This window comes from Rhinolophus sinicus, linkage group LG03 (assembly GCF_036562045.2).
Source record: "Rhinolophus sinicus isolate RSC01 linkage group LG03, ASM3656204v1, whole genome shotgun sequence".
In the NCBI taxonomy this organism is placed as follows: Eukaryota; Metazoa; Chordata; class Mammalia; order Chiroptera; family Rhinolophidae; genus Rhinolophus; species Rhinolophus sinicus.
Window position 1 is genome coordinate 12,000,639 of NC_133753.1, and position 9,872 is coordinate 12,010,510.

Sequence of the window (9,872 nt, forward strand, 5' to 3'; positions counted from 1 at the left end):
TGCCCAGTGACTCAGCAGTTTGGCACAAGCAAGGCTCATCTCCATGTTTTACACCTGAACAGGTAGAATTCTTTGAGCCCTTTTGGGACAGTGGAGAGCCCCGGGCCGGGGAGAAGGGCGCCCGAGGCTGGAGAGCATGGATGCACCAGCAGGAGCGGGGCGGCTGGGTGGCCGTCAGTCCAGGTGAGGCGTCTGTCAGCGTGCGCGTGCCCTTTGCTTCTGGGATTTGGTTTTACAGCTTCGTGGTTATTTGTTTATATGTACAGGCCATTTATCAGTAATGTAAGAACTTTGTACAAACATCAAACTGTCAGAAATACATGAAGTAGATGTCCTGGGAGAATAGACTGTTTCTTTTTTCTTAGAACCTTTAAAATGAGCCACCCCCATCCCTTCAGTACGTAATGCTTTGAGGGTTTCAGTTTTTTACCAGGGGAAGTTATGTTTCCTTTTAGGGGCTACTCTTGAAGTAATCTTATTACTAATCCCACCCTCATGTTAGTGTGTATTTGAGAGTCTTTTTGTTTTCTTCACAATGTTCAGATCCTTTGGGAAATGCTTGCCTTTTTAGGAATATTATAAAATAATTATTAACTAGCATTTATATAACTGTCATTCTAAATAATCCCGATGTACTTTCCAGATTCACACTCTAAAACAGCACTGTCCAATGGAAATACCATTCAAGCCACATATGTAACTTCACATTTTCTGGTAGCCACATTACAAAAGCAAAAAGAAACAGGTGGAATTAATTTTTCTATTTGTTTAACCTATCATATCAAAACATTAACATTTCAACACGTAACCAATATTGAAACACTAATGAAGAATTTTACTTCTTTTTTTTCCATAGGAACTCTTTGAAATCTGGTGTGTATTTTTCCATTCATAGCACATCTCAGTTGAGACCAGCCTGCTAGGTACATGTCAGTGGCTGCCGCATTGGACAGTGCACCTCTTAGCTGTTCAGGAATTCCTTCACTGACTCGGGAGAAATAAAGTATAGGATATCTTGCGTTGAATATAAGTTATATTCATAAGGCCACTGGCTAAAACTTCTGATGACTTAAGAGAATCTAAACCAACAGTGTCATTGAATGTCATTTAGTATTCTAGAACTGTGTTGTGCAATGCAGTAGCCACTGGCCACTTGTGGCTATTTTAATTAAAATTAATTGAAATGAAATAAAATTAAAAATTCAGTTCTTCTACCAGCTCCATTTCGGGTGCCCAATAAGTCACGTGTGGCTGGTGGCTACCACGTTAGACAGAGAGACGGGACATTTCATCATCACAGAAGATTCTGTTGGGCAGTGCTGTTCTAGAATATGTCATTCCCATTTTAGATGGTATGATAACATTAAATCATTTGATTCCACCAGCTAATCGGTTTTTCCCTGGGCACTTGGCTGTGTTTATAGGAGAGTCCCTAAATGCCACTCAGTGTCCCGGGAGGCCGGGCCTGGGGCCCACCCATTTGCTCTTGCAGGCGTTGCCCACCACAGTAGCTGGCACGCACATTGCTTGGGGGTTAGTGGCTTTATTTGCTGGTCACGTGAGCCAGAAGTGTTGTTCTTATCTAGATGATGACGATGACGATGACCCCGAGGGTGATGCACAGGAAATCAGAGACAAGACGCTGCCCAGGTGGCAGGTCTGGCTTGCTGCTGAGCGGTTCCGAGACCAGAGGCACTGGCGGCCGTGGCGCCCTGATAAGACCAAGAAGCAAACTGAGGAAGACTGTGAGGACCCCGAGAGGCAGGCAAGCACCCCAGCCCAGGAGGGAGGCCAGCGTGGGCTCCTCACCTTCTCCCCATCCCCACTGGGCTTGGCGGAGCCAGAAGAAGGCTGCTGGGCGCTCTGTACTTGCCTGGCTTGGGAGATGCCAGCCCATTCCTCCCTGTTTATGGAAACTTCCCTCTTACCGAAAACCTGTGTGGGATTCTGTTGCCTGCTAGTGGTGTGGGCAGTTGGTTCCTGTCCTCAGACAGGCGCATCGGCTCTCGGTCACCCTTCTGCAGATGGCCCTCCAGGTTATCCAGTTACTTTTCCACATGGAAGCTTGGGGCTCAGGGTTTAAAAAGGCAGAATTACTGTCCCAGATTCTTTAGTTGTGTCCACTTTCCCCACCCTACTTTTATATCCTCCAAAATGTAGCAGATAGGTTTGACTCCAGAGCACGCGGGACAGGATGTAGAGGCCATACGGGGACAGTCTTGCTGGGCAAGGAACTGGTATTTGTAACCTGTGCACCAGGCACTCAGCTTACATGAGTTACCTGATTCACTGTTGCACTGCATGACCCGGTAGGTACATGCTACTCTGTGTCTGTCGGCCAGCAGCTCGGGAAGCTTTACATTAAAATAAAAGGAAGAGATTCTATTTTGATACCTGGAATTGACCCAAGTCCACTGGCTAACCGACTATGTTGCTTGGCATGTGACATGTTACAGGTACAGACAGAGGTTTTGACAGGAGCGAGGCTTGTGAGGTTGGTCGTCTGACCCTCCCTACAAGTTACGTGCCTTCAGGGTGGGGATTTTTGTCTGTTTTCTTCAGTGCGTGGACCATGCTTGCCCTTGGCGAGAGTTCAGTTAATATTCCTGGATGTTGAATGAATATGTGTTTGATGCTAGAGCTTCTATTCTAGGCAGAGGGCAGAGGGGTCAGCGTGAATGAAGGCCTCAGTACCTGGAATGTTTGAGTGGGGTGGTCAGACAGGAATTAGGGCAGGAGAATTGGGAAGGGGATCTCGGGGGCAGGAAAGAGGGGCCAACTTCCAGGGAAATCTCAGCTCTCTGGAATGCCCGGTGAGGGCACTGTCACGAGAGGGTCTGCCTGTGAGCTCCCTTTCCTGGCTGAAGCTCAGTGTTCAGGGGAGAGTGGGGTCTTTCTTGTGGTGTTTGAGGGTTTTAAAGTTCACGACACCCTTCCAGAAGCTAATTCTCAAGGCTCAGAATTTCGGCTGTTTTCCTGGAAGCTCATTTCTGGAGTAAACTACTGCTGTGAGTAGTTTCTTGTCACTTAGCTTTTTCTCTACTCAAAGCTTAGAGGAGAAAAGATTTCTGATTAATGGATGGTTTTGATTAGTTGAACCCCAGGTCATCCCTCTGATTAGAGCCACGAAGACCAATCAGATGAGCAGGACCTTGAGAAAAAGGGTAGTTTCCGTGCGTTACATTTTAAAGTTATTACATGCACTCAGCTACGAACATTTGCAGTTACCGTTAGGCTCTTATAATTGCTCTTAACATGGTCCTTTGCTCCTGGAGGATCCTTCTTACCTCGCAGCTGTTTATTTTTGAGCAGATTTTCATTGCCTGAAGCAATTTTGGACAAAGAAACCACAAACTAATAAAGTTCTTTTCTTCTATCTTGAAAGAAAGTAATTTCACAATTGTAACTTATCAAAATAACTACAAAAGCGATGGTATATGCTTCCAAAGTGAATATGAGTCTAGACAGCCTACGACTCCATTAAGAGGCTTTGAAAGTTGTTGGCTGGAGCCTCCTCCCAGTGTCCCAGGCCTCCCTCCTCCTGCGAATTCCCAGGACGGTGAGAAGGCCAATAGCATTACAGGGCTCTCTCGGGAGGCCTCTAGCTTTTTTGCATCTTGCAGAAACCCTAGCTCCCTCGTATCTGTTTAAAATTTAATTTGAATAATGGTGAAGCATTCTATACTCCTTTGAAAAGAATTGTGGGACAAATTGCGAAGGCTTTTTTGTTTGTTTGTTGGAGTAAATTAATAAACCTCCTGAATAGGTCCCTTTATTTGGTCTTTATTGCAGGTGTTGTTTGATGATATTGGCCAATCCCTAATCCGACTTTCCAGCCAAGAGCTTCAGTTTCAGCTGATTGCAGCCTTTCTGCAGTTCTTGGGTGTGCCTTCTGGGTTCGGCCCTCCAGCCTCCTGCCTCTATCTGGCCATGGATGAGAACAGCATCTTCGATAATGGACTTTGTGATGAAAAGCCATTGACTTCTCTCAACCTGTCATATTCTGGAGTCAGCTGTGTTGGCCGCACGGACCAGTTGGGCTGCCGGCGCTGGACCAGGGGTCACAACCGAGAGGGCGAGGAATTCATCCGTAACATTTTCCACCTTGTGATGCCTTTGTTTTCAGGCAAGGAGAAATCTCAGCTCTACTTCTCCTGGTTCCAGTACGAGATGGCAAAGGTAACCCCCAACTGCCTCTTCCCTGTGTGGGGACCTGTTTGCGTCCGTGTTTATAAATGGAACCACAGGCTCTTGGTCTTCAGGGTACTGGGCCCCAGGACCTCCTTCTTTGGGGACCCTAAAGGCACCGGGTGTGGCTGCCTGGTCTGAGGGGCCTCAGTGAAGAAGAGAACATTAGGAATGAATCCAGTTTTTTAGCGATTAGAGTGTTTATTGTGTTGATTTTTGTATTACCAGATGTCTGTGATTATATGAACAGTTAGTGTTAAGAACCGAGCTTACGCAGGGTTAGAGGACTTAGGGGCTTATTAAAATATTAGATAAAATAAACTGCTTACCCTGCTCTTTATAGCTGTCTGCTGGAAATTTATGTAGGCTTGCCTCTCCTGCCTTCTACCGGCCACCAGATAGTATTGGCTCCAACACTCCAAGCGCTGATGCTTTAAGCGCTGTTGCATACACCAGGTTGTAGTGTTAAAATAATGTCTGATACAATTTGGGGACCACCTCTCTTTGGAGAAGAACATTTGGAGTATATAAGCCTTGTTTATAGAAGTTTCAGATGGAAACCTGGATGTGCTTATTGTGGGGTACCTGTGGCCTTGGTAAAATGCTGATTGGTTTCCTGGCTCATGGAGCCTAAGTGCTTTCCAGACACGCGATGAAGGAAGGAAATGCAGACACCCCAGTGTGGCTTTCTCAAGTTGGCAGTAGAAAGGGATTGCTTTAAAATCACAGCTCTTGGAGTCATTCTTTTCTCTTTAACCTCTAGGTCATTTGGTGTCTACACACTAAAAACAAGAAGAGATTAAAGTCACAAGGAAAGAATTGCAAAAAACTAGCCAAGAATCTCCTTAAGGAGCCAGAAAACCGTAATAATTTTTGCCTCTGGAAACAGTATGCACATCTGGAGTGGTTGCTTGGCAACACAGAGGACGCCCGGAAAGTGTTCGATACAGCACTCAGCATGGCAGGGAGCAAGGATCACGAACTCTGTGAACTCAGTCTGCTTTACGCGGAACTGGAGGTGGAGCTATGGTCAGACCTCAGGGGCGCCCCCCCAGCCCGAGCTGTTCACATTTTGACCAGACTGACTGAGAACGGCTCCTATGGGCCCTTTACCGGGCCAGTGTTGGCCGTTCACATTCTGAAAGCTCGGAAGGCTTATGAGCACGCACTGCAGGACTGTTGGGGTGAGAGCCGCGTCTCCGATCCAGCTGCCCGTAGCCGCCTGACCAGCTTGGCCAAATGCTTTATGCTCTTCCAGTATCTGACTGTAGGCATCGAGGCTGCTGCGCGTGTGTACGAGCAGGTATTTGCAAAACTGAAGGGCCGTGATGCCCCTGAAGGCCGCGGCCTGGAGGACAGCGGCAGCCCCCCGAGTGTGGGCTGTGTCCTCGAGGCCGTCACACTGATGCACACGAGCCTGCTCAGATTCCACTCCAGAGTCAGTGTCTACCCTCTGGCTCCTCTGCGAGAGGCGCTCTCCCAGGCTTTAAAGTTGTACCCGGACAACCAGGCTCTTTGGAAGTCCTATGTGCAGGTTCAGAGTAAGTCCCACGATGCCAGTAAGACCAGGAGATTCTTCGATGCCATCACCAGGTCTACGAAATCCTTGGAGCCTTGGCTGTTTGCAATTGAAGCTGAGAAAATGAGGAAAAGACTGGTGGAAACGGTTCAGAGGTAATTACAGACCATCTTGTTCACGTGTCCGGTGCTGACAGAGCGCTTGCCATGTGCCCCGTCCTGCTAGGCCTCAGGAATCAGACATGAGTGTGGGCTGGTGCCTGGCACACCTACTGTGGGCATTTGGGGTTTTATAGAATAATGTATCAAAAGAGGAATAGGACACTTGCAGGGAGCACCATGTTGCAGAGAGGCTTCTGTGGCTCTTCGTAGGCCATGCCTTTTGGGATCTTGGGTCTTGCATGGTGCATGGTGGTGGCTGGCAGGCCTTCGGCTGTCTGCGAGGCTGTGCAGCAAAAGCGTCATGCTCTGGAGCAGGGTTCCAGACTCAAATCCCAGCCCTTCACTTAGCAGCCGTGTGACCTTGGACAGGTCACTTTACCTCTCTGTAGGTTCCCGAGAAGCAAGGAGTTGGTGTGTGACTTGTAGGCAGACTCAGTGTGCTGTAGAAGCCACAGAGTCCTGGGCACTGCCTTCCCTGGGCCTTGGAGGAGCCACATCACATCTGCACTCTGCACCCGCAGTGCCCAGAGACCCGAGGGCCAGCGCTGCCTCGGACGCACTCTGACACCCGTTATCATGAACGTATCCCTTCCTCCCGCGATGTCGGGGGCGAGGACTTGTCTCAGAGTTACATGGGCCTGTGTCTTGCAGGGTAGATGGCAGAGAGGTCCACACCACAATTCCTGAGACTGGCTTGACACATCGGATCAAAGCCCTGTTTGAAAATGCGATACGGAGTGACAACGGCAGCCAGTGCCCCTTACTATGGAGGATGTATTTGAATTTTTTGGTAAGAAGATACTTAGTGTTTCTGTTTGTATGCAGCACTGTTTCTTCCTTTGTGAATGAGGAAGTGCAGGCGTCCAGGAGCCACTGCGTGGGAGAGCTGGCCACCGTGAAGGTGCAGGCTGCGGGGCCCATGCCCTCCCGTTGGGGAGAGAATTGTCAACCTCACTCCGGTCTGGGCAGCTGACCCACAGCACGAGGGCTTTCCGTCCTCATGTCATGTGTGCACGAGGGTCTGTGCTCAGTCTTTCGTGTGTGTGAGGCTTCGTTCCCAGGTTAGTTCTGGAGACTTGTTGGCGGGATCGGAGGCCAACTTGGTGACCGCTACCAGCCATTTTGCTCCTTCGTTAGCTGTGTCTTCAGGTCTGTGCGTGGTCCCGGTTGGTGCGCCAAGATGCTCCCGGTCTGCCTGAGGAGACATGCTTTCACCCAGTCACCAAAACGGGGCTTAACGGGGTGCCGTGGGAGTCGCCCATTGGTTAGATTTCAGCCCTGACTTGGGGATTTTACAGGGAGTCGTGGTTTGTTCAGATGAGGACATTTAGGAAGGTGAGGAAGGAGGATGTAGAGAGCAGGTAGTGGCTCGTGAACGTTTCTTCCCATTTAAGGCTCTGCTCTAGTGAGAGGGAAAAAGTATCTACAGGGCCACGTCTTAGAATGTGAAATCCTGAACGGAAATAAACAACGGTCGCCACCAATCTTGCACCTGCCATTGAGCCCTGCTATACCTGATGCAGCAAAGGTGTCTTCTGGTAGCCAGTTGAGACCTCAGAGCAGTTCTCATTTGAGGCGGGCCAATTCACAGGAACCTGGATTTGCTGGGTTCTGGGATCATCTCTCACAAACACAGTGGTTGAGAAAGTATCGTGATACAATCCTCTTTTCTTCTTTCAAAAGCGGGGTCAAGTCCTACGTTTAGTCCATATTTTCGGAGTATTAATATTTTGATGTGCGCAGGAAGGACAGCTCACACTGGCTCCTGGCCTGTCAATCCAGAGGTCTAGTCTCAGAGCGGCCGAGACTCATGCCAGTGGGGGAGACGAGTGCCCCGCCATGACACTGGCTGTGTGTGGCAGGCACTCGGGGGAGGTGGCGAAGGCCTGAACTTTGCCTGAAGCAAGGTTATCATCACACATGCTGGTTACAGCCCAAAGATGGTCTTGGTGACTGTGGGAGATAACCGGAAAAAAGGGAAAAGGAAGTAGATAGAGCTCCGGAGACATAGGTTGGCGTCTCTGGACACCATTGCCAGGGTTTCTGGGAAGTTGGCCAACAGCCCTGACAGGCCCCATGCTAGATGCTGAGCATCAGCCACCTGACAGAGACCTGGAAACCACTAGAAGGTTCTCCTGTGTGAACGGGAAGTCTAGGGTGTGTCGGTGGAAAGCCCAGAAACACTTCAGCTCCGTGAGCTTGGCTTGTGCTAACAGCTGTGGATACTGGCCACCTGGGGAGCTGCCCGCATGGGCTGTGAGTGCCTGGAGGGGCCACCAAGCGACCGGTCCCTTCCTGGGACTTGGGAGAGGCCCCAGTGGGCACCGGCTTCCACAGCAGGCGTGGAAAGAACACATGTCTGTGAGTCGAGACCAAGGATTTTATACTTAGGGTAGAGAGAAAACCTGCCGAGTATCTGCCCACACTCAGACTAATTCCTGACTGAAAGTGTACTTTCAGTGTGGCAGATTCTGGAGTCCTGGTTCTCATTTCTCTAAGACAGTTTTCAGAAAATGGCAAGTATGAAATATTTTCTCTTTCTGTGAAGTCATCAGCCTTATCGCACACATGGCCTCGGTCCAGGCACTGTTACTAGTGAAAGGCGTGAGGATCCACAGGAAAGGACATAGAGACGAGTCCCCACGCTGGGCCCACTGGTGGAGGGAAACCACCCTACACAGCAGTGGCCCCGACAGTGTCCCGTGGGCCATAGACACCCAGTAGCCACTGTCACGGTGCCAGGCTGTCCCCACAGGCTGGCTGACTGCCGCTGAGGAGCCACTGTGTGGGTCAGTACAGGGGTGGTTTCTATAGCCTTAGCCTCCCCATTTCAATTAATGACTTCTGGTTTTTTTCCCCTTACCTCAGGTTTCCTTAGGGAATAAAGAAAGAAGTAAAGGTGTGTTCTACAAAGCGCTGCAGAATTGTCCTTGGGCAAAGGTAAGTTCTAAAGGTCATAGTACCTTCAGATTTCCCAGGACCTTCCTGCCAAGTGTCAGTCTAGCCAGTGTCATCGGGGACAGGGCACATCCCAGGCCTTTTTAGTGAAGCTGTCCCGTGGAGCCTGACCTCTGGGCATGTTTCCTCTCCCTGCACTGGAGCAGCCGATTCCCAGCATTTGCCCAGAGTTCAGCCTGGGTGCTGAGTGTCCCAAGTCTGCCATGCAGAGTGCACGTCAGGAGACGTTCAGAAATCAAACCAATGGCGATTGCAATGTCTGCCAGCAGCTTCTGGTCCCACGTTGGGAAGAGGTGGCCGCACGTGGCCACTCCCTTCCACTCTGCCTTGGGGTTCAGTCCTTCCTGCAGTGTGCCGTTCGGACAGCGGAGGGCATTGCGGGCTGTGGAGGGGGCAGCAGGAGGGTGGGCGCGCTGGGGACCGGAAGTGGCTGGCTGACGGGCGGTGGCCCTCCCTGCCCTAGGTGTTGTACATGGACGCTGTGGACTACTTCCCCGATGAGATGCAGGTGGTGCTGGACCTGATGACCGAGAAGGAACTCCGAGTGCGCCTGCCCCTGGAGGAGCTGGAGCTTCTGCTTGAGGACTAGGGACCAAGGCGGTCGCCTGCCGTGGGAGCCAGGATGAGCAAGACGGGTGACACACACGTGTGAGCGTGTTAGCAGACCCGTGCTTTTTAAGTTTTTCTAGATTATTTGTGTCTGGGTTAGCAGTCTCTCACCTCTTGCATTTTTTGGATGTGACACAAAAGCTATCATTTTACATATTATATATGTGACTGTGTATATATGTACATAAACAAGAATTGGGCCAAGTGATAACCTGTTGTGGTTGCTGTGTCCTGCTCTCCCTCTGCCCAGCTAGTGCCAGCCCCACCGTGGTGAATGGACCTGCCCTGCTGGCATCCTTGGTGGTCCTGCCAAGTCCTTTGGGTTTTGCAGATAAGGTCTGGTGAGTAGGAGATTTTGCCCTTCCAACCAGAACAGTGGGGAGTCATTTAAAACTTGGTGTTCTGTACTGTATCGAGTGTAGTTTCCTGTTATTCCC

The 9,872-nt window shown here is 50.0% G+C and overlaps 1 protein-coding gene across 1 annotated transcript in view; it reads left to right on the forward strand.

The window, feature by feature from the left end:
• NRDE2 (NRDE-2, necessary for RNA interference, domain containing) overlaps positions 1-9,646 on the forward strand; it is a 36,285-nt gene extending 26,639 nt beyond the window's left edge. The window contains exons 8-14 of the mRNA XM_019744867.2: positions 63-183; positions 1,587-1,765; positions 3,793-4,179; positions 4,952-5,862; positions 6,520-6,658; positions 8,737-8,808; positions 9,290-9,646. Of these exons, the coding sequence (XP_019600426.2) occupies positions 63-183; positions 1,587-1,765; positions 3,793-4,179; positions 4,952-5,862; positions 6,520-6,658; positions 8,737-8,808; positions 9,290-9,415 (1,935 nt within the window). The 3' untranslated portion in view covers positions 9,416-9,646. The remainder of the gene's footprint in view (positions 1-62; positions 184-1,586; positions 1,766-3,792; positions 4,180-4,951; positions 5,863-6,519; positions 6,659-8,736; positions 8,809-9,289) is intronic.
• The last annotated feature ends 226 nt before the right edge of the window (positions 9,647-9,872 follow it).